This window comes from Mustela putorius, unplaced genomic scaffold (genome assembly GCF_011764305.1).
Source record: "Mustela putorius furo isolate JIRA1106 unplaced genomic scaffold, ASM1176430v1.1 tig00003858_pilon_pilon_pilon, whole genome shotgun sequence".
Classification (NCBI taxonomy): Eukaryota; Metazoa; Chordata; class Mammalia; order Carnivora; family Mustelidae; genus Mustela; species Mustela putorius.
This window is the reverse complement of record NW_025422010.1, coordinates 26,543,338-26,568,262: the sequence shown is the minus strand read 5'-3', so window position 1 is coordinate 26,568,262 and position 24,925 is coordinate 26,543,338. Positions and strand designations below refer to the sequence as shown.

General features: G+C 35.7%; 1 protein-coding gene across 1 annotated transcript in view; it reads right to left on the bottom strand.

Moving 5' to 3' along the window:
* Positions 1 to 3,506: 3,506 nt before the first annotated feature.
* Positions 3,507 to 24,925, bottom strand: part of DSG1 (desmoglein 1) — a 35,404-nt gene continuing 13,985 nt past the window's right edge. The window contains exons 6-15 of the mRNA XM_004742876.3: positions 23,404 to 23,570; positions 21,552 to 21,686; positions 21,025 to 21,210; positions 18,714 to 18,973; positions 17,583 to 17,722; positions 15,560 to 15,934; positions 14,014 to 14,144; positions 13,613 to 13,679; positions 10,996 to 11,204; positions 3,507 to 8,305 (exon numbers count right to left, since the gene is read on the bottom strand). Of these exons, the coding sequence (XP_004742933.1) occupies positions 7,259 to 8,305; positions 10,996 to 11,204; positions 13,613 to 13,679; positions 14,014 to 14,144; positions 15,560 to 15,934; positions 17,583 to 17,722; positions 18,714 to 18,973; positions 21,025 to 21,210; positions 21,552 to 21,686; positions 23,404 to 23,570 (2,717 nt within the window). The 3' untranslated portion in view covers positions 3,507 to 7,258. The remainder of the gene's footprint in view (positions 8,306 to 10,995; positions 11,205 to 13,612; positions 13,680 to 14,013; positions 14,145 to 15,559; positions 15,935 to 17,582; positions 17,723 to 18,713; positions 18,974 to 21,024; positions 21,211 to 21,551; positions 21,687 to 23,403; positions 23,571 to 24,925) is intronic.

Genomic DNA, 24,925 nt, shown 5'->3' with positions numbered 1-24,925 from the left:
TTCTTTGGAGAAATGTCTGTTCATGTCTTCTGCCCATTGTTAAATTGTGTTGTTTATGGTTTTTTTGGTATTGAGTTGTATAAATTCTTCATATATTTTGGATATAACTCTTTATCAGATGTCACTTGCAAATATCTTCTTCCATTTAGTAGGTTGTCTTTTAGTTTTGTTGACTATTTCCTTTGCTGTGCAGAAGCTTTTTATTTTGATGTAGTCCCAATAGTTTATTTGTACTTTTGTTTCCCTTGCCTCAGGAGACAGAGCCAGAAAAATGTTGCTATGGCCAAGGTCAGAGAAATTACTTCCTGTCTTCTCTTCTATGATTTTTACATTGTAGGTCTCATATTTAGGTCTTCAATCCATTTTGAATTTATTTTTGTGTATGGTGTAAGAAAGTGGTCTAGTCTCATTCTTATGCATGTAACTGTCCAGTTTTTTCTAACACTTGTTTGGAAAAGACTGTCTTTTTCCTACTTTGTCGCCTCCTTTGTCAAAGTTTAATTGACCATAGAATTATGGGTTTATTTCTAGGCTCTCCATTCCATTGATCTATGTGTTTGTTTTTGTGCTAGTACTATACTATTTGATTACTCCAGTTTTGTAGTATGTCTTGAAATCTGGACTTGTGATACATATGGTTTTGTTTTTCTTTCTCAAGATTGCTTTAGTTATTTGGGCTCTTTTGTGATTCTATACAAATTTTAGGATTATTTGTTCTAGTTCTGTGAAAAATACTGTTTATATTTTAATAGGGATTACATTAAATCTATAGATTTCTTTGGATAGTATGCTCTTCCCCCTAGGTTTTTTATAAGCAAGGATGGCTAGCACATAGGCACAGAACAGATGGGGATATACAAGTTTTCTCATAATTAAGTTTTGTTTGTAAAATTAGGAAAAGTAAGGGTCAGCTAGAGTTTACCTTATTTGAACTCAGTCACTAAGTACATGCCCTCAAATTGGCTCATTTTCAAAATTTTTGAACCAATTTAATATGCTTCATTTGTGCTTACTATGCTTGATTTTTTTCAAGACACTTCTCTAATGAACTTTGGATTTAATCTAATGGAAATCCATCAAAATTCCTAAAACAGAGGATTATAATCTAATTTACATTTATAATTCATTATAATTATATGTAATTATATAATTAATTATAATCTAATTTACATTTTAGAAGGCCACATAGGCTCATCTGTAGAAAATTGTTTGAAGAAAGCCAGTATGGAAGTAGAGAGACTACTTGAGAGACAGTTCTAGTATGGTGGTGGCAGATGGGGATAGAAGCTGTTGGATGGCCTGAGCTATATTTTGGTCATAGAATCAGTCAAAGTCATAAGCACATACTAATGGGTCAAATGATGGAGGGGTATGTGAAGGAAGGGATGAAATCAAGGAGTACTTAGCTTCTGTCTTCAGCAATGGATTGCTGGAGTCATGTTTATTGGGGGTATTGGCGAGTACAAGTGTGTTTAATAATTTTGAACATTTTAAAAGGGGCTTCGATGATGTCTCATAGAGACAGTGTAGAGTGTTAAGAGCAGAGGACATGGAACCAAACTTTAGGGGGAACATCACCATTTAATAGTTGGGTAGATGGGAAAGAAACAAAATAAGAGAGAACATGGCCAATGAAATGTAAGCTGTATCTTGAAAGGATGGTATAAAAGCCAAGAAAGAAAAGTGTTGCAGTGAATGGAGAATAGTTACTTTTTTCAGATTCTTCCCAGAGGTTAAGAAAGATGAGGACAGAACAGTAGACCTTGTGTTTGGCCATCTGTAGGTCTTAGACAAATTTGACAAGGGCCATTCTGGTGGATGGATAGGATGGGGTTGAAGTTTTATAGGACATGAGCAAGTAAAGAAGGCACATATATATGAGTCTCAAGAAGGTTGGTGAGACGGGGTGCCTCTGCCTTCAACTCAGGTCGTGATCACAGGGTCCTGGGATTGAGCCCTGCATTGGGCTCTCTCCTCAGTGGGGAGACTGCTTCCCCACTTCTTTCTATGCCTGCCTCTCTGTCTACTTGTGATCTCTGTCTGTCAAATGAATGGGTAAAATCTTTAAAAAAAAAAAATGTTGCTGAGACAAAAATATGAGGAAGTAGCTCCAGGAAGGGATGCTGTTGAACAGGCTCTGAAAGAGAGTGAGAGATGGTTTCAAAAAAGGACTACTAGGGAAGGAGCAAAGTCATTGAGCAGAAATGGGGGATTGTCTTTTTATATAAATAGGACACTAGCTCCACTGTAATAAGATGGAGGGAGAGAGTGCAAGTACAGGTGAATGTCTCGTGAACAATAAGAGTAGGTCATCAACTAAGAATGAGGAGGGAAGAAGAGGTGTGGGAGTTTTGATGACAGAAAAGGTATAGAATAGTGAGCTAGTATAATGAGATGAGAGGTCTATCAGAGTAGGTTGGATTGTGGGGAACCATGTTATATTAATCTGAGATTTGAGACTGAGTATTCAAAATGAAAAAAAAAAGTCAATTCTGTTGAATCACTTCTTTAACTGTTTGTGTGAGGACAGAGATGGAATGTGAAAGATTTGGGATGTGAAAGGGAGGAGCGGGGCAAGGAGTTCAAAGGCTTTCACCAAAAGGCAGCATATTTGAACTCAAGAAGCTTGATTAGACATGGAGGAAAGTGGGGTGGCAGATAGTGGAAAGTGAGAGGAGTCAAAACAAGGAAGCACCGATGAAGTGGAGGAACGGTGCCATCAGAATGCAGGAGCTAGTGAGTTGGAAGGAGAAGGGGGAGGAGGAAGTGGTCAGAGGCTGGGAAGACTGACACAGGGATCCAGAAACTGCCGTGCTGGGTTGGGACGGGGAGAATGGAGGTCTGAGAATTCAGAATTCCAGGTGTCAGCTGCCTCCTCTGTGGGGTCACTTGAGTTCCTGTGAATGCTCTCTAGAGTTGGAGAGGTCACAGTGGACTCTGGGCCAGACTATGAGTCTTCAGTAAAAATGAGAACCTTGTTGAGAGTTCAGGGAAAGATGCAAGCAGTAGAGAGGGGAAAGGCAGTTCAGACAAGTATGGAAAGGGTAAGGTTTTGGGTAAGGGGAAGGTGATCATGTTCTGAAAGTGGCACTGGAGAGCGAAAAGGAGATGTACGGCCAGGAAAGATGAAAGGGCATAATTTGAAAAGAAAATCTATTTTAAAAGAATTACAATGCTAGTATAAAGTTGCTTAAGTATCCAACAACAGATGTTTAAAATGCCAGCTACTTGTCATTTATGTATTTGTGCGAGGGTGCTCAAGCCTGTGCTCAGACACTGCTGGGAAGCCCTCTGGAGAGAAGGCACCCCAGGAAGCTGAAAAAGGAAAAAAAAAACTAGACAATGGAAAATGAAAAAAAGTTTTAACAATGTGAAAATAACAACGCGAAAATAAAAATATGAAAATAAAATAAATCATCTGGACTGAAAATAGTCATTAGATTTGCTGACCTCTAAGTATTCCTTACAGTCTAAACCTCCCCACCTTTACCATTCAGAAAAGATGATGGAAGCATACCAATCATTTTATTGCTGTCAACATAAGCCTTTGGAAATTACAAACCAACTTAAAATAGCCAATAAAGGACCAAGCAAGGAATTAGCACCCATATAAGCCAAGAACTTTTATATTGAAACCTGAAAGAAAGCACCTTGTTTTAAACATCACCAAAGATGAATATTAGAGTTTAAAAATACTTGTAAAATAGCAAAAGAAAAATAAGTTAGACTAGGTACCGCTTGATGATAAAGTGTTCAGTAATTCAGATATAACTAAATGGAAGGAATACAGACAGTTAAACAATAGGATATTTTTTGTTTTAAAATTCTTTGATGGTTAATAAGTTGATCCATTCATGCTTTTGTCCTAGCATAAATTGAACAATCGAGAACGAGGAGGCAGATTCTGTTTCATGGAGACTAGTAATCTGTGTGGACTGGTGTATTGCAGTGCAAAGGGAAGTAAGTCTTAAAAATACCAGAAATCCTACAAAAGTTTGGGGTTTATTAAATAGGCATGGGAAAATGTGGCAAATGCTTTTAGAAGTTTTGGGATTTGAATGTCTTTCCTAAATTGGCTATTTTAGCCAATGATTAAAAACCTTTTAGTTCCTACTCTAGCTAAAGGGTATCGTATGTGTTATACACTGGTTGACCTTCAGATGTTGGTATAAATTCAGAAATGAGTTGTGTATATAACTAAAAACATCCAGTTAGAGTGAATATGTAATGTTTGAAGGTATATAATTAAAATTCTGTCAGGAAATTACATTGAATGGAGATTACAAGGCTGAAAACTATATGCCAATAGAGAAGAGATGTCCAGATGAAGGCCTACGTATATCCTTAGATAGATAATTTTTCTGTAAATTTTTCATGCACATACAGTTACATCAGGCGATATACATCAAGGCTAATAAAATGTAGCAGATGTATCTGGAATTCAATGTCAAAATTAAGCTCAAGATGGTATTTTGGTTAATATTAAATTATAAAGAATTTATGATACACTAATTTTTGACCCTAAGGGCCATCTCTTCAGAAAGTCAGATGTTTTATAAATACCCTTTTCTTTTCAAACTATATACACATAATATTGAAATTACTATTTTTTCCTTCTCCCTTTTACTAAGAGCATGTTGATCTGAGATACAGCTTGCAATATAGATTTGAATTATAACTATTTTCTTATAAAATAATTTCTGTATCTTAGATCTGTAGAATGACCTAAGGTCTATGGGTTGCAGTAAAGGATCTACAGTGAAGAATTGATTTCTACCCAAAGGTTGTTTATTGAAAAAATGACATGTCTTTAAATGATTGTTAGAATTGTATCTTTAAAAGATAATTTTAAAATTTAAGAATAAAGGTTAGAATATCAGTGTGTAATCCTGACAAAAAATTTATTTGAAAGTATCTTCCTAGAAGGATTGGCAACTAGTACTGTCACTTTTTATATCTTCCATGGTTTTTTACTAATGGATCTTAATAATAATAGTTATTAAAGATGGTAAATCTGGCATTTTTTAGACAACCTAAAAAACTTTTTTGGAAGATATCAGGAGTCGTTAAAGAATACTTCTGATGATAAATCAAAGTGGCACATAAGCTACTTATCGTCAGATACCATCCCATTAATTAATTAACCAATAATTATTTTTATTCCTTCAAACTCCTGAGCCCAGCATACTCAAGTATATTTCAATAAATACCTTTTGACTTTATTTCTGGAAAGATTATCCATCATTAATGGAATCCCCCTCCCCAAATGGGAGAGAAAGAAATAAAAGAAAGAGTTCCTCTGAATGACTTTATTTATACCTCTACATTTTGGCATGCTACAGACTATCAAAATTTCACATGGTCTACAGACATAAAATAAGATGTATATTGTGGCTTTGAAAATATTGACGTCATCTGCTATAATATAGAGCAAAATAGCTCTAATAAATTAGTTCACTCCCTGGCCCCCTTTGATAAGTGTTGGAAGTTGAAAGACTATTCTTTGATCTTGTAACACCCTGGGAAACTTGAGTAATTGGCAGGGAATAATCCTTGAAAGATTTTGTCATATCCAGTTTCACTTTCGTGAGCTCATATTAACGCTGAATTTAGAAAAGAGAATAAAATTCCTCTACTTTGCTAGAGTAAACTTACCCGTGTCTAAGAATGCGTTGATTCTGATATTTTTAAAACCAGGTAATACTATATAGCAAACACATAGAAATGACATACCATAAATAATACATTATTAAATTTTGAAGGTAGAAAAATATATCATACTATATAATTTGGGAACTGTCTTATCAGTTGGAGCACTTTATAAGCCAAGAGCTTATAAGCAAATCAAATCAGGAATGTAACATTTATTCTAGTGAGAAAATTTAGTTAGGGAGTGAGAGTAAGGATATGTGGTGGTCTAGCACAATTTCAATTGGGTCAACACAATATCATCAACACTGTTGAAAGTTTTTAGTTGACCCCTTTAAAATAGTAGCAGAACATTGTCTAGAAAAGTACTAAACTCAATTAAAACTAATAATGTGGTATTACATTACAGAATAATTCTAACTTTTCACATTAAACATTTTACATGTTCTAGAAACTTTTTTTTAGATCCCCTTAAGAAAAAATTCCCCCAAAGCTTAGCCATACTGCAGGCTTTTTTTCACAGCTCAACTTAAGTAAATTATTTTAACTTAAGAGATGTATAATAAAGAGCTGGATATAAATGAGTAACATTTAGTGAATACACATCTGAAATACAATGTGATTTCCATCTGCTTCTTTGGAAGGTAATTTACCATTAGGGATGACAACCATGTCAGGTGTTACTTGCTTCAGTCAGAGAAGTACACCTGGCAAATTCATACTATTAGGTCACAGCCACAGTGATAATGGGAAAAATAAGTGTGATATCCTGCAACCTCATTGGTATGCAATATTCATAAATACTGCATCTATTACTAAACACAAGCTAGAATCAGAAAACTCCTTGACTCCATGGGAATTTTAGCTGAAACCCCTTCTCAAGATCTGGGATCAGACATTGTCAATGTCCCCCAAATGAATCTCACCCTATTACCATTCTCTTTTGGAAGTTTCCTCCCAGGAAACATTTCCTAATTTAAGGTTTATTTACTCTGGTACAATTATTAGGGTAGGAGTGCTTGGTGGCTTGTGAGCTTGTGAGCTGTGTAGTCAGATTTGTTTTCTTTAATTGTTAATCATGGTCTGAGTATATGGTTGGATTTTTATTTCTATTATCTGTGAAATTGACCAGGTGCTTGGCACACATTTCGAATTCTTCCTGAATATGTGAGCTCATATTACATGTTTAGTCCTTTTTGAATATTGTTTGAGCTACATGGCAATCAAAATAGGGCAAGGAGAATTGTGCCAAAAGCCATCTCAAGGCCATTTGTTTTGCATGACTGAGTTTAATTTATTCCATGTGCTGGAGATACAGGACCGGCCACACAGAAGAACCTATCACTGTACTGGCACAGGAAAGACCCTGTCTCAAGTTTTAGTTCATTGTCGTGATTCCATTAGTATTAATGTAAGAAAAAGATTTACAAATGCTAGGGAGAGCTCTTGCCCAACAGCACTGTTTACATATTTTCTCATTGTGGTTTCCCACCTCACTCCACAGTTACGTAGCACCTAGTTGTGCATCATAAATCACAATGTAAGGTTTTTTGTGGTGGGAGTTGAAGCTGAATCACCACAGCTGAGAACAAGTGTGCTGGGATCCTGGCTACTTCGTATATTGTACCGTACTGTACTTCGTGATTCGACTTCTGGCAGTACTAGGGGAGGCAGATCCAAGGGTCTGGCTAAAGTGATGGTCAGAGGAGCTCCTCATGTGGCCAATGGTGGCTGTGCCCCCCATGCTGCTACTCAGGCCCCCACCTCCTCCCAGGCTGCTCAACCCAATGCCACCACCACTTCCTCCAGCTACACTGCCAACCAGGCCACTGCCTCCAGTCATCCCAGCTGGGCCACTAATTCCACTTATGGCAGAGCCAGAAACAACCCTCTCTGTCACAATCACATTTTGGGTATTTGATAACTCAGGGTGTATACTTAGATTGCCCATCATGCCAGAAGCTGGTCGGATTACTCTTTCTGTCACTACCACATTTGATGACTCTCTAGGATCAGGCATGGTCAAAGAGGTGGGTAGACTTGAACTTGGTGCTATTACCCTTTCTGTCACTATAATGTTTGACCCATCTCTCAAGTCAGGCATCTCCAACATTCCATGCAAATCAGTGCCAGAGATTGGGCCGACCACCCTCTCGGTCACCACTACATTTGATGCATGTCGATTATCATGAATATGGACAGAGGGCTTCAGAGTGCCAGAGGTGGTGTAAGACTCGGTCACAGTAACATTACCATAGCCCAGAGGATCAGGAATGGGCATAGGATGCTGTACACCAGGTCCAGAGGGGTAGGTACTCTCAGAAATGACTGTGGTGGCGCCAAAATGTGGGGAGATGGGTGGATGTCCACCAGTGATGGGGTCTGTTCCCTGCTGAGGGCAGATCGGTTCAGTGCCTTCAGGTGGCCAAGAAGGATCAGGGTCTGGATATGGTTCAACTTCTTTTCCTAGGCTGATATCTGCCAACTTCTTAAATTTAGGCCCCAGTGTATCCAAAAAGCTGTCATCCAAGTCTTCTCCAATGAAGCTACAACAACCCACAGAGCCAGCAGGGGAACCTACACCTTCAATGTCATATATGAGCAAACAGTCATTGGATGGGCGTCCTTCATCTTCATCTGCATAAGCATATGCTTTCTGGATGAACAGAGGAAAGAGAAAAATGAGATTATGGATACATATTTAACAATAATAGAAGTCTTGATTATTCTTTTTTCTTCTGGGACATTACCAAAGAGGGACCTAGAAGACAAAATTCTGACCTCTTCTAGAGATGCATTAAAAATCATTATATAATTTCCCGAAAGAATTTGGTTAGAAATTATTTTAACTGTAAGCCTGTTAATACATTTTGATTTTTAAAATTTATTTAAATGGACTTTCCTCTCACAGTGCACTTTGGATACAAAAGCACATGCAAAAAATCACATGAATTATTTTATAACCATGTTAGGAGGTACTTAAAAGTACTGTGCAGGAAGTATACCAAATTGTGGGGGGGGTTCTTTTCTTTTTCTTCTTCTTTTTTGTTTGTTTGTTTGTATAAAAAAGGTAGCTCTTAGTTGATTTGGTTCATTTGGGATTGCACTTTCCTTCCTCCAATGAAGTGAATGTGGTGGCTCTATGAAGATTTATTTCAGTGTAACTTTTTCAGTAAAAAAGAACATTTGAATTTGGGTCTATGCCATTTTGGGGTTCAGAACGGAAAGTTTTTTTCTTTTTTTTAAAGATTTTGTTTATTTATTTGACAGAGATCACAAGGAGGCAGAGAGACAGGCAGAGAGAGAGGAGGAAGCAGGCTCCCTGCTGAGCAGAGAGCCTGATGCGGGGCTCGATCCCAGGACCCTGGGATCATGACCTGAGCCGAAGGCAGAGGCTTTAACCCACGGAGCCACCCAGGCGCCCCCAGAACAGAAAGTTTTTAAAAATAGGATCTCCTTCTCAAAAAAAAAAAAAAAGAAAGAAAAAAAGAAGAAGAAGAAGAAGAGGAAGGGTACCTGGGTGGCTCCAATGGTTAAGCGTCTGCTTTCAGCTCAGGTCATGATACTGGGATCCTGGGATCAATCCCACCTGGGGCTCCCTGCTCAATGGGGAGCCTGCTTCTCCCTCTGCCTCTCTCTCTCTCTCATGAATAAGCAAATAAAATCTTTTTTAAAAAATAAAATAAATAAAAATAGGATCTCTTTCGATTCAAAGTTAAAGCCCATAGACGTGCACTTTTTTCCTTTTTTTAGGATTTTTTAAAAAAATTTATTTCAGAGAGAGAACCACCACCAGGAGGGGTAGAGGGAGAGACAATCTTAAGTATATTGCCCACTGAGCACGGAGCCCAATGTGGGGGTCCACCTCACAACCCTGAGATGAAACCAAGAGTTGGACACTCAACCAACTGTGCCACCCAGGTGCCCCAAACACATGCACTTTTATTTCATTTTTGTTGTTCATAATATTGGATTATAAATTTTCAGGTTAAGTATCAGAAATATCTTTATTAGCAGGCCAATTGTTCCATTTCCTTCAAAAATCGTTTTGAGTCCTTACTGTTTGCCGGACACTCAATTAGGAACTTGGCAGTGCAGTAGTGAACAAAAGCAGACGGAGTCTCTCTCTCTCTCTCATATGGCTTACCTTTTAGTAGGAGGAGACAGGCAATACATAAACATATGTGTCAGGAGGTGGTAAGCTCAGAGTGAAGGGATAGAGTGGCCACTCACAGCCTCTCATAAAGTGATGTTTGATCAGAATCAGAAGTTAGAATAAAGCATCAGGGTGAGGAAAGTACATAGAGTGTACCGGGCAGAAGGAGTCATAGATGCAAAAGTTTTGAGGCAGAATTTTACATTCATTTGTAGGGACATGAATGGGAGGCATCCCTGTGGATTTAGCAACAGATTTCTTATTATTATCTACTACTATTTGAAAGGCTTTTCTCACTGTTTAATTTCAAGATATCAGCCATCCTCTAAAGCAATAGAAGAGTTAAAGAAGGTATTTTAGGCCAGGATGTAGAAGGATGCAGATCTATTAGAGACAGTTTCAGAGATGGGAAATCTCTGAAGGCTTAAGTACCATCTGGTGTGTAGCCACAGGCAATTTTGTCTCTACCTGAGGATGGCAAAATTAATTTTGCTGGTTCTTAGAATATTCTGGAAGTGTGCTATGGTTCTTGAACCCACACTTACGGAGTGTTTACTATGTGCCTGGAACTGAGCTAGGTACTGGCAACATGATATAGAGAACATATGGACAAGGCAATAAAAACCATGGTAGACATATAAACATATTTTAGCAATGATAGGTTCTATAAAGTTTATACACAGAGCACTACAGAAATACAGATAAGGACACATCAATTCTATTTTGGATGTGAGGGTTATCAGTAAAAGGTTCAGAGAAGCAGCGATAGTTGAATTGGGTCTTTAAAGATGAATAGGAGTTTGTGATAGAGATGATGGATAAAAGCATCCTGGGAGGGCACAGCAAAGGCATGGTGTGAATGAGGCAAAGACATATGGTATGTGGGGTTGGTGGTAAGGAGTAATTGGAAATGAGGGAAGGGATCATTTTATGAATAATCTTAATTGTCATATTATGGAGTTAGGACTTCATTGCCTTAGACAAATAGAGCTGGGAGTCATTGGCTATTTTTAAGTAGAGGAGTAAAGTGATCAGTTCAGAATTACAGAAATGTTATCCAGCAGCAGTATGACCGTCAGGCATAGACTAGAGGCTGGGAACCTGCCAAAGCCCTGTTGAAAAATAGTGGCAGCCTGGAGTGGAGCTTGAGGCACAGACTGGAGAGGAAGCCATGGCACTTGAGACCTTACCTGACAGAAGTAGCTTTCCATGAAGTTCATATTCAGACCTCCTTCTCTACATTCTCTCATAGAATTTCTTCTTAATGTTCCAGAATATTCTTGACATATCTCAGGTACTCCTGAAGTTTTAACTCCTTCGGTTAGTTCAAATCCTGTTGTTCTTTCTCCTCCTCCCAGATCTTGCATTTCTCTGCCACCATACTCATTCGTGTAAACCCCTAGAAGTGTTGATAAAATTAAGTTCACTTTCTATATAGCATATTGTAGATCCAAAATAAATAACTTTCTATAGTGTACGATTTCATCATTGAGGTAAAACAAAGGTGATACATAAAGGGCTATACATACAATATGGAGTTCAAAATAATATTAGTAATCAGTTTGTTCATTTGTTAGTTGTTTGATGTTAATTATTTATTGCTAATTATGTGTCATGCTGGAAGAGCGGGGCTGCATAGAGGTTATAAAAACCTATGCTTTAGTGAGTTTGATTTCAAATTGAGGGAGTTTTGGGGGGGATACCCAAATTCTAAATGTTAAATAGTATAAGAATATCCCCAATATATTGGAAACACAGCACTTCCAGAGGAAGACCTGAGAACCACTGGCTTTCAGAGAAGCCATGGCTGTGGTGATAGGAAAGGTTGGCACCAAGACTCTTGTGTTTTCACTTGGATATGATGGGTGACTAGAAGCTTGTTACCATATTCAAGGGAAGTTAGACAAAATGATGGTTCAGTCTGTGGAAGAGCCATGGATAGGGAAAGTATTGGCAGTGGGATAGGTGCCCTATGGCTTTAATATTTCAAAGATCTTGATTTTGGGGGACACTTATGTTTTTCATCCTTTTATGACTCTGGTGTGTCTCATTGTGCTTTCTTCCAAATTTGTGTAAAGTCTAGTAGATGTATTGAGGGCATAAATGCAGAAGTAAATTCTGATGGATCTGATGATTTGACAAGTCTTGAGAACAGATTGGATGTCAAGAATAGGGAGATAGAAGAGTCAACCAGGGCTGCTGCTCTTGTGGTGAGAGGATGTTGATGTCATTAACACAAATGGAAACATCAAGAAGAGAAATAGGTTTAGAGACCAGTGTGTCTAGTAGTTTGAGTAAGGTGCAGTCCTATAAACATTCCTATGCGTCTCCTATTCTAAAGAGTTCAAAATAGGAATGGTAACAAATTTGAAAAAGACTGGGAGAAAAAGAAGAAAATGACTAACTTTGATTACTCTAAGAAAAAGCAAAACAGTATAACTGTTTTCAAAGATACAAAAAGTTTAAAAGAAAAAAAAAATTTTATTAGTATGGTAGTTATCCCCTTGCTGTGAAATTCAAATTGTTCCCTTGTTTCTGCCTGCAAACTGTTCTAGACCCCTGTTTCTTGTTGGTTTGTTTGTTTGTTTTAAGCTTTTATGTATTTATTATTATTATTATTATTATTATTATTATTATTAGACACAGAGCAAAAGAGAGAGACAGCAAGAGCAGGAACACAAGCAGGAGAAGGAGAGGGAGAAGCAGACTTCCCATTGAGCAGGGGGCCTGATGCAGGGCTCGTTCCCAGGACCCTGTGATCATGACCTGAGCCAAAGGCAGACACTTAATGACTGAGCCATCCAGGCGTCTCTAGCCCCTGTTTTTTTGTTTTGTTTTGTTTTTTATTTTATTTTATTTTTCTAGCCCCTGTTTTAAGGCATATTGTCATTAGAGTCTTGGTTAACCATGTGCAAGGAGAAACTCTACCCCCTGCACATGGCCTCAGCTGACAACCTGGAAAGATTCTGATAGTGTTTCATTCACTTACTTCCAGTTTAAGGAACGGGACAAAATTTTTCAGATCAGCTTTCTGCTCATGCTGAGAATGGATGCAGTTTTGTTTTTTGTTTGTTTGTTCGTTTTGTCATGATAGCAGCTCAAGTCGGAGTGGGTTTGTATGCAGAAATTTTTTTTTTTAATGGATACAGTTCAGTAATAGAAATATTTTTATCTTCCTTGTGATTTTCTTAATAACAATTTCTTTTCTCCAACTTACTTTATTGTAAGAGTATGGTATATTTTACATATATATTGTATATATATATGTATATGTATATGTATATGTATATGTATATGTATATGTATGACATACAAATTGTGTGCTAACCAACTGTTTATGTTAACAGTAAGTCATCTAGTAGTTAAGTAGTAGTTAAGTTTTGGGAGAGCCAAAAATTAATACTTGTATTTTTGACTGATGGAAATCAGCATCCCTAACACCTGTGCTATTGAAGGGCCAATGGTATTTTTTTTTTCTGATAAATAATGTTTTCTCTATTAGACAGAAAATGTGGACCAGAATTGACTTGTGGTTCTTCTCTCCTACTTATAGAGTCCTGATACAGTCATCTCCTAAGTACTCTCTGATGATTGAGGAAGATTTTAAAAAGTCAACATATAAGAATAGTAATTCCTGGAGATTTTTCCGTTACCATTTGATCTGCAAATTAGTCATTTAAAAATGAATGAAAGAAACTGTTAAAGACAAGATAATTGAGAAATAGAAAGGTATGCAGGGTTAGAGCAGAATTCCTTTCTAGTCATTTGAGCTGTTAAAATTAAGAAGACAAAACAAACCCTTCTTACCTGAAGTGTCAATGCATTCAATTAGATTTGCCCCAGGAGGTGAGATGGGTGGTACACACACAGTGTCCTAAAAGACAAGAAACACGTCCCCATTTGTAATGGCTCTTTTCTGTCTATCCTTTTACATTGGGTTTCTTCGCAAAATAGACTCAGATTCTAAAAGAATACTATTTACAAAAGTTCTGAAATCCATTTAAAACTTGCACTTCATTTGAGAAAGCCTTTTCTGATGACTTCCATCTAATTTGGGTGTACGTTTGACTTCTCCTCTTCATTTTCCCACCAGCTATCCCAGAACGAAGAACAGCATAGACTGTGAGGGGTGACCACCATCTGGTTCATGTGCATGAGAATGAGTTTCGGGGACTACCAAAGGCCATTTCTTACAACTTAGCACTTACAGGAGGCAACTGTGGGCCTTCTACTGCCCATGTGTGAAGTGCTCCTTCTGAACATTCAGGGACAGGTTCAAAGCCAGCTCCCCCGCCAGGGGCACCTCCACATTCACAGCACATCAACAAAAATGGGACCACTGTTGGTGAAAAGAAAGGAATACTGGAATTAGCAGTGGAACCACATTAAAATAAAACAACTTTCTCTTTTATGATTACTTTTGAAACCCTAATACCATTGCATTTGACTTCAAAATTCTTATGAAAGTTTCAGAAAACAAATTGAACAATGGTCAGATACCAAAATCAATATGAGCTTCAGTATACTAGACTGCAATCCATTTTGATTTGTTATATAGTATTCAAATGACATTAAAACAGATGAGTCTTTTCACTGTCATTTCTCTGAAAAATATTAAAGGAGACAGGAGAGCTGCTGAGGACAGGCCATATGTTTGAGTCTTTGTGTTCCATCCTCCATGGCTTTCCTTTTGTTCCTTTCAGACATGCCTATCTTTTTAATTTGCACAGTAAATAAAATCTTACTCATGCCTCAGGTAATTATTCCCTCTATTATTTTCCTCTACATGGATTTTTTTTTTTTTTGAAATTACTCCTGCACAAATGGAAAACATTATACTGGTTAACCATGTCTTTCTGTTAATCAGTTGGGTTTCCTTATTCACCTAAATACATGTCTAGGCCAGAGCCTTTATATAATACAATCTTGGTAAATTATTTGGAATGAATGGATGGATGAAGGAAAGTATGTGTAAGTAGAAGATATGACGAAGGAAGAAAAGAAACAAGAAAGAGGTGAGGTAGAGAAGAAGGAACATAGTAAGGATAGTAATAAGGGAGGGATGGTAAGAGATGAAAAAAGGAAAGAAAGGAATGAAAGAATCCTGTGCATTTTGCTTTCTTGAAGATTTGCTAGGCTTAGAGAAATCTTTGAATGTAGAGGTGTTTGACCCCAAATATGTAATTTTTCAATTTTTTATTAACTACGCTACTCAAAGGCAATCAACAGTATAAAAGAACAAGCTCAAAGTCAAAGTTCAAAGTCATGTATTATTACTTGCCATAGAGAGAGTCAACTCCTGGGTAATTAAGTTACTTTTATAAAGTACTTAATTCTCAAGTTTTTAAATGTTGGTTAATACTTAATATGGCTAACAAAATGAAATTAGAGTATGATCTCTTCTCATGTATTTTATGTTACATTCTGCAAGTTTGCTTTCTCTGTGTAGCCGCTTCTGATTGTTTGGATCCTCTCTGACTGTCTTCTTCACTCAAATAGCAATCCAAGCCTGCCTGTTAGGGCACTTTCCCATGGCACTGAAATTGACTGCAAAGAAGTTTTTATCCTCCACTGCACTGTAAGTGGTCAAGAAGCTTGATTTTTTCATCTTGCAGACTCAACAGTAAACAAGCATCTCTTGATAAGGGCACAAAATAAGATTTGGTAAAGTATATTTTATCAAAGGATCAAAAAGCTTATCTCCTCCCCATAATTTCAGGGGGAAATATGAATAGGATTATTGAAAGTACTTACGTCCTAGAACCAAGAATCCCATGATGAGCAGTCCAATGCCGGCAGGACCAAAATGGACATTATCTGAGAGATTTGCTCCTACACCTTCACCACCTTCCATTGTCTGGGTCTCAGTGCCATATTCAGTACTGGTTTCACCGCCTCCTTCCATATTTTCAGTGCTACTTCCACCAGTACTCCCACTGCCTCCACTAGTACCCTCACTGCCTCCACTAGTACCCTCACTGCCTCCACTAGTACCCTCACTGCCTCCACTAGTACCCTCACTGCCTCCACTAGTTCCGGAATTAGTACCACTATTAATATCCTTTTCAGCCCAGCCAGAACCTTGAAGGTCAATATTAATGGTTCCAGTACAAGTTCTTTGAAGATTATCTGCAACAAGATTCAAAAAGGGAAGAAATATTTAACGCATGCAGTGTAATACTCATTGAACAATCCAAAACCACTTTTCTTTTCTTTTTCTTTTTCTTTCTTTCTTTTTTTTTTTTTTTTGCATCAGTAACTTATTTCAAGGTCTTTATTCTCATCAATTCAGTAACTTCCCAAATCATCCTTTGTTTGGGGTTCGGTTTTTAAATCAAACCATGATGAGGATTAGTGCTCCTGAAAGACTGTGCCATATGTTGAAAAGCATAAACAGTAAATGCCATGTCATAGATACACTGTCATTCACCTTAGATAAATAAGTCAGTCATATTCCACATACTATTTAAATGAATGGAAGCTACTTGTATTTGTATTATATATGCAGTAGTTAGTTGCTTTATTTTCTTCTAAATTACCTTGACAGGGATTCCTCCATCACATCTGCACTATCCACTTCCCATAAGATTTGAATATATGATAATCTCTGATTAGAAACTGCTCAGTGCAGAAAACCCACATTACTGAAAGTTCAGGTATGATTTTTTTTTTTCTCCTTCAGAGAGAAGATTTCCAAAGTCTAGAATCTACCTGTAGAGCTACTAGGTCAGAAATGTGTCATAACTCTGAGACTCTGGCTGGACATTGGTGATTATAATTCTTACTACAGTGTAGGAATGATACTGATGGAATATTATGCTTTTCTGTAGCCCAATTAAAACTATTTATATGTAGTTATGTCTGAAGCGGTTTTTTAAAATTCCATGATAAACCTTCCAATTTCATTGAGATACTACAAAAATGAAATAACATTGTATAAACTTGAGTACATGGTGTGTTGTTATGATATACTTATATATTGCAGTATGTTTTCCATCTAAGTGTTAACCAACATCTCCATCACCTCACATGACTACTATTTTGTTTTTTGTAATGAGAATATTTAGGATCTACTATCTTAGGAACTTTTAAAAATATAGCAACTATACTGTCATTAATAATCATAAGGCAAGACTCTGCATTAGATCCCCAGAAATTAATCATCTTGTGACTAGAAGTTTGTAATTTTTAGCCAACATCTCCTCATCTCCCCATCCCTTTAGTGGTCAGCCTAATTTTAATTTTGTTGGTTTGGAAAAGTAATATAAGTATGCAGCTTCCAAATTGTTCACACAAAGTTGTACATCAGCTTTTCAAAGATTACATAAAGTTAAGTTAACTTTGCTTCTGGATCAATTATTTGAAAGTAACTTAAGAATATAATTTTAAAATTTTATTTATTGAGATTAATAAGAACTAACGTTGAGTACCAGCACTCTTCTAAGTGCTTTACATCTAATAACTTCTTTAATATCTTTAAATCCATAATGTCAGTGTCCCATTTTATAGAGGAAAAGGGTGAGGAATAAATGGGTTGAATGACTTCTCTAAAATCCCATAGCTACTAAGTGATGGTACAAGATACCAACCGAGTCTCATTCCAGAACTCGTGGACTTGGCACTGAGTTATACTGTCCCTTATATTATTAAAAATGTGATTCTATAATACCCAGTATGATTTTTTGTTGTTGATGAGAAAGGGTTATCTTAAAATACAATTAAAACTTTAATTTCTGAGTGTATATATAATTTCCTCCAAGTTAAATTGATTTCTTACCATCTATAGATAAAATTGTTCCTTGGTATTTTCCCCCAAGCATTTTATATTGTTCCCAGGTAACTCTGTTTCTCAAAATAATTATGCCTGTTTTTGAGTCAACATCAAGTAGGTTAGCTGGATTATTTCCCATTACATATCTGTATTTGAAGAAACAATATGAATTAATGTTAGCTTTTGAAAGAGAGAGAGATTTTGATTATAAAACACGTTTCAAGTCAGTGGTTGTAACCTCTGGATATCATTTTCAATTATTAGGGATTTTATTTTTTTTCAAGGCAAGATGGAATGATCTCTTATGCCCACTTGGATGTTACAACAATCTTTGATTCTTGCAGTCTTCTTTTCGTTTGGTTTTGGCAGCATTAGAACTCTCCTGGAAGACCCAGAACCTGGGACCTCCTGGGCCGTTTCTAATTCTGAACTGTTCTCTTATCAAAGAAGTTACTTCTCCATCAGCTTGGGGCTTCATTCTCTCCCTATTTTCACTCTCCCTCCCCATACACACAATGACTTTATAGGACTTCTTTTGAATTCCGTTCTCATTTATGTATTTGTTAAACATTGTTGGATAACTGTCTCAAGTACTGTGCTAAACTCAAAGGCCTAGAACTTTGAAAGGAGCAGAGTTGGGTGGGGAGGGTGGGATGGTCTGCCCTCAGTGAACTCACATCTGTGGAGTACAAGACAGTTGATCAATATCAAATGCTGATTAAAGTGAAGAGAGTTACTGAAATAAGCTAACTCTAATTGATTTCAATCTGGGTGCACTTGGCAATGGGAAAATCAGCCCATAAAATCTTTTGGGGGAATAACCACGATATGTGGTAATCAGCTAATTGGCCAGTAAAATACATAAATACAGAAATGTCAAACATTCAAGATACAATATTTTCCACATTTTACATCTTCACACTTTTTGCATTTTAATTTTTGCCCATTTTTTTAAAATTTTCCTAAGGTCAAAGCTGTAAATTAAATAGCAATTCAGTAGTTCGTATTTTTTATGATTGAATGATAGTTTCAAAAATAATGAAAAATATTTTAATTCAGAGACTTAAAATTTCTAAAAAGAACATGTATACTTTAGTTTAATGTATGATAAAATTATTTGGAAAATGTTAGTCTTACCTAACAGTTGTTGAAGCACTACCTGTGTCCAGATCAGTGGCTATAAAGTCTCCCACTTTATAATTCTGTCCCATGTTACTAGTTACCACATATGTCTTTGAACCTGGACGGAACACCGAACCTTCAATTACATTTGACACAGCCACAGTGACTGCTGTTGCTGTGAGTTTATACTGAGACATAATTGAAGAGTGAAATTCAGCTTTATTTCTGACACCGAGACTTAGTTGCATCGTCTGCATAGCTTCGTAATCTAGGGGCTAGAAAATACAGAATGGGATGGTTTTACTCTTAAAATAAAAAAAATTCTGGAAGAAAGACAAATCCTTTCATTATAGGCAAGGAAACTCCCACATTTCTTTCTTTAATTAAATATAAATACATACAAATACACACCCTGTCCTTTATCTTTAATGCAACAGAAATGCAGTAGGAAACAGAAATATAGTAGGAAAAAAGTTGGAAATATATGGCATGAGTTTTACTTATCCATCAAAGAAGTTTAAAAACATAATATAGATGGTCAAATCCATGCATTTTATAGTGCAAAGATAGTTTATTTTAACTTCTGTCACTTCATTTTTCTCACAAAGTAGCTCTATTTATTACAAAGTATGGGCCAACTATAAAGTACGTTCAATCATTTGACTGGTTTTATCTGTAAAGAACTATTTAGAAGAAATTTTACTTCTGTAAATATGATTTCCTTCAGTAAGCCCAGTAATAGAACAAAGTATAAAAATAATAAAAATCCTTATTTTCTTCAACATATTCTGGAAAAAAAAATTATTTCCAGTAGCTATTTTTATTATGAAGTTGGTATCAATATCTACTACTTAACGAAATTCACAAACAACTATACAGTATGCCCATAAGTTCCAAATATATTTTTCTAAATTTTCATGTGAGAGTAATTTAGATGACTCTTGATTCACACATCAAACTCTCCACTTAGTAAAATCTTCAATCTTGGCTTCAATGTTGGCTTTGTTATTCCAAAAACGGCTATAAAATCACATATACATATACATCACACACGCATACGCATAACAGAAGAATTAAGATATGATGTCATGCTTGGGAGAAAAATCAACATTACTTCCATTTCACAAATAGAGATATTGAGGATAAATAGACTAATTTTTTAAAGTAATATAGTAGTTTGGGGTAAAATAGATTAGGACGGTTTCCCCAGCGTGGAATCACAGCTAGAATAGTGATGACGGTATGAGCTTAATAGATAGAGAATTTGAATGTCAGCTATACCACTTACTAGCTATCAGAATTTGAATGGGGTACAACTCTCTCTTGTATTTATCTGCAATATGGGCATATAACCTAATTTTCTGGCATGCTGTGAGGGGTAAACTAAAGCATCTGTACCCTGTCTCAGGAAATGGACGCTATAGCCAGAGGGACACTTTATGAAGACATGAAAGAAATGATCCCAGAATTCCTCTGGGAACAGAATTCCTTAGAAGTCTATTTCCTGGGACTATTTTGAAGAAAGGAAATAACTAAAAAAGGACTGAATTCTACCATTGCATGTTTCACACACAATCCTTGCATAATTATTGCAGATAAAAGAAAAAAACAAACAAACAGACTCAAGTCTTACAGTACAGGCTGAAATCTTCACCATAAGCTCCCTATGAGTTACATTTTTTTCCCTCAAATCTGACAGGCAATTCTACCTCTGGTACATGAGGTGGATCACTAATATAGGGGGAACATAGGAAGATTCTGTTGATGTAGACCAAATCTTTGTTTTGGACAAATCTCCAGGCTATTTATGTTCATAATAAGCCCTGGTCAGCAGCTGCAGGGAGATGGGAATGTGATAATCCTATAATTACAGTAATTTAATTTTAATTTTATAAAAACACATCAGAGAACTAAACAACTTTTAATTTACATGATAAATATTCTCAGTGCATACTAATTAATGTATGATGTTGACAAAGACACATATTTTAAGGTCATGTGAAATCTGCTTAAAAAACATTCTTCAAACATCTAAAACAAAACTTTAAGCATAAAATAAGATTCATTTTTAGAAATGCTCTTAATTTATATGATCTGTGAAGGAGTAGTGTATTAATAGAAGAGAGTTTTGAGCTTAATGCCTGTTTTCATAAACTGATATAAGTGGAAAAATTGTTAAAAAGCTCTCTAATCTTATATCTTTTTAAAACACGGTAATTTTTATTCTTTCACCCCCTGAATTTTGTGAAATGTTAACATTTTATCTCAAGATTAACATTTTGAAAAAGACCAAGAAAACAAAATATTTAGGATAATTATACCATACCTTAATAACCTTTAAAATTCCCACATTTGTCCTTTCATTCATTTCTATGTCAAACCAACCTCCCTCATTTCCGGAGATAAAGAAAATCACTGCCACCCAGTTAGCTGAGTACTCTTCATCCAAATCGATTACTCTAATCTGGAGCAAATTTGAGTGGAGGGCATTTTCTTCAATACTAGTGGAATACTGAAATGAGAAGCAAAAAAATCTTGTGGAATACTGAAATGAGAAGCAAATAAATCTTAACACCAACTGTGTGAGTGAGAGAACAACTACCCTGGACTTACAAAGGATGTTTAAAACCACTCATTATTTAGAAACGAGATCTGTGTTTATAAGCTCACATTTCATTGTCGAAATACATATATTTTTCCTACGTATTATTTGAACAAACACAAGGCAAAGTACGTGTCTACATTTGGGTTATACATGACTAAAGATAACATGGACCTCTGTAAAAAGAATTGTATGAACAAATTTTAGAATGTAATGAATTGACGTTGTTCATTTCAAGGACAAGTACTTACGGAGGGCTGTTCCATGTATGGGATGTTATCATTAACATCGAGGATTCTAATGTTGCATTCACACTCTGCTGACATGCCGTCTGCCCCACCATCTCGGTCAGAGCCTCTCACAGCAAGGGAATACTGGCTGTATTGCTAAAAGCACACATTACCAAAAAAATCACAGTTGATCTAGACAATCCTTATTCTGTCTCATGAAAAGTTCTTTTAAAATGTTGGCTCAACATTTACTTAAATCTATGATCAAGATACGGGTAACAGACTAATGAAAATCCACAGATCTCACATGAATCAGTATGACTGTTGCCACTTCTATTTCCAGCAGTGCTTACCTAGCATCATTTAAAAGAAAGAACACGTTTGAAGGCCTCATGCCTTATTATATGTCCAGGGGTTGAAAAAGTTTATAAAGAGTAAAGTGGACCAAAATGCTTAGGAGGAGAGAGATGAAGGTTTACCAAGAATTTATGGCATGAAAATTCCATACTGTCAATAATCATCCCTAAAATGTGCAAGTAAAACAAAGAATGTAACAAATGGTTTACAGTTCTGGGAGGCAGTGGGTGGTGGGCTGGAGCAGTGGAGTTATTGATAATCAACCTTCTTGATTCTACTCAATGATGCTTAAATTTGTAGAACTGGCAAAAGCAATGAAGCCTTTCCCAGAAACATGCATGCACTCATCATTCAAAAATGTGGACAGAAGTTTAGAGGATTCATAGTAAGAGACATTTTGAGGTCTCTCCATGAACTCCAGGTTGAAAATATCTGCTTTGGTGGCTTGCTAGTAACTTTATTCCTTTAGTTTTTAAAGTTCTTCACCACAAAAACTCTTTTGACATTAAAGGACTCCCATTGGGCTCTTTAAGGAAGTTTGAGCAAGAAAAAGTTAATAGTCAATTTCTTCTGATGGTTATTTTCACACAAGTGAAAAAGGAGATATAAATAATTTAGGAACTGATAGGATTTGGATCATTAAAGAATGAAAATCATCTGATTTATTCTAAGCCTAGGAGTCATTAACAGGAGGATTGTCATTTCAAAATAACTATAATAATTAAAATAAATTTTAATTAAGTACAAATTCAAAAGTAACACTTCTTCATTTATATCCCTAAAATACTTACAGATCAGGTAAATCCTATCAATACTCTAAAAATGATGAAAAAGTTGACACTTTTATATTGAATAATGGGACCATATGTTATTAATAGAAACCATGCTGATTCTAACTTGCTAACAATCTCTAATTATTTTCTCGTTTATAAATGAAAAGATTGGTCTAGATGTTACTCAGTTGCTATCCATCATTCTGATTCTGTGTTACATTTCCCAAAGTAATCAGGGGACTATCAGTAGGTAAGAGAGAGGAAGGAAAAAGAAGAGTCCTGTTGTCAAATGAGTGTAGGATATTATGGGTTAAAGAAAGAGAAACAAATTTCTTAGTCTGTAAGAATTCTTGGAGCGTTTACCATGTTCATGCATTGTGACTTGCCAAGATGGCTGACAATAACGATCGTTTCTTAAATCTATTTCAATGTACATCACACATTTTTTTTAAATAGAACTTCTACTTTTGCCTTATGTATATTCTTGTGTATTCTCAGAATATAGTTTTCTTAAATTGAGGCAGATATTAAGTTTGAATTGATTGAATGAAAAATGACAGTTTAAAATGTATTTGAGGAATCCCCTTTTTTTCATTTTGAAGATATTTCTTATGTCATTACCATGATGTGAAAAGGTTATATAATCATAACATATTGTTTTCTTTTTCTTTCTTTCTTAGGTACTCTTGCTATTAGCATAACTTCCTTTGAAACTAACAAACCATTCAAAGAAAAAAAATTACCTCTCTGTCTAGAAAATTATTCATTGTTCGAATTTCTCCAGTGTTTCTGTTAATAATAAACATTGGTGAATCAGAAGGCTCCTGTCTTATGATCTTGAAGGCTATTTTTGAGTTCAAATTATTAGGTTCATCTGCATCAGTAGCATTGAGTATCATCACCAGCGTATCTAGAAATCAAGGAAAATGGTTGCAAGTGGATAGTTTGCATTTTCGTTATAGTATAGTTTATTGCTTTTCTAACAAGGTGTTAGGGTTGGTTGGTCTATATAGTGTATGTGCTACCCTTTTTCCTTTCCTCTTCTTCAACATATCATTAGCTTAGCTCCTTTCTATACTTTGCTTTGACAAAAACATTACATTTTTTTAGGAACTTACACATTACTGGTAGTTAGCAAACAAAGAAATGTTTTAATTCTGCCTTTTCTTTCCTTATTCTATTATAATCCTTTTTTTTTTAAGACTGCTGTGGTGAAATAAAATGATATTAAAGCTAGACCAACTCTTTCCCAACTATAGAACTTTCTAGCTCTATGATTTTGGCTTCAGTTTCCACATCTGTATACAGGAATGGTAATAGCATTGTCCTCACTGAGTTCATGAGAGAGTTGAACAGTTTAATGAGAGAAACTCATAGAAAGTTCTGATTGGCTAATGTACACTCAATAAATGTACATTATTATTCTGTTTTGCATGGTCCCAAGTGAAGTGCTAGGTAAACTATTAGGTTGAAAGAGATGCTTGTTTAACTACATATTTTGTCTTATCCCTTATCTTTTCTGGGAATTTTATAAGCCATTTTGATGAAGGACACTGGAGAAGGAAAAGCTGCCAGTGTTCATAAACTGGAAATCTCTACACTGAAAGTCTGTTTCAAGCACAATTGTCCTGTCTGTAAACACAAATGCAACGGAGTATCTCCCTTCTGCCTTTTATTTTCTCTCTCAATCTTTGTGTGTGTTTGTGTAATTCACTTCAGCATTCTTTTAAAAATATTTTCAGTAGGCAATTAATTATGGCACATTCATACAGTAAAATCTAATGCAGCTATTTAAAAGGAATGAAGACATTTCATTTCCTAATATGGAAAAATGTTAAAAATATATTTAAATAAAGATTTACATTATGATTTGTATGTAAAATATCTTCCTATTTGTTTCCAAAAGTATGTTTATATAATCATAAAACATACATAAGTAACTAAGTATGTATGTACTTACATACGTAAGTAACGTAAGTTCGTTCTTGCCTCTTAAGAATTATACTAGGGAAAACAAAGAATGGATTTCTATTCCATTTTTACTTTCCATATTGTGTAAATTTTTACAACAAACATTTTTAAAATGATATTTTAGATTGGATACTTATTCCAAGTATAGTATAGTGTTTTAATGAATAAAAGTGATATGTAAGGATTTTTGGAATGTATAAGAAATTTTACCACTCAAAGGTTAAGAGTAACTATGGTAAGTTGAAGCTTTAAATTCAAATGAGAAATTGTCTTTGCTATTTTTAATATATTTAG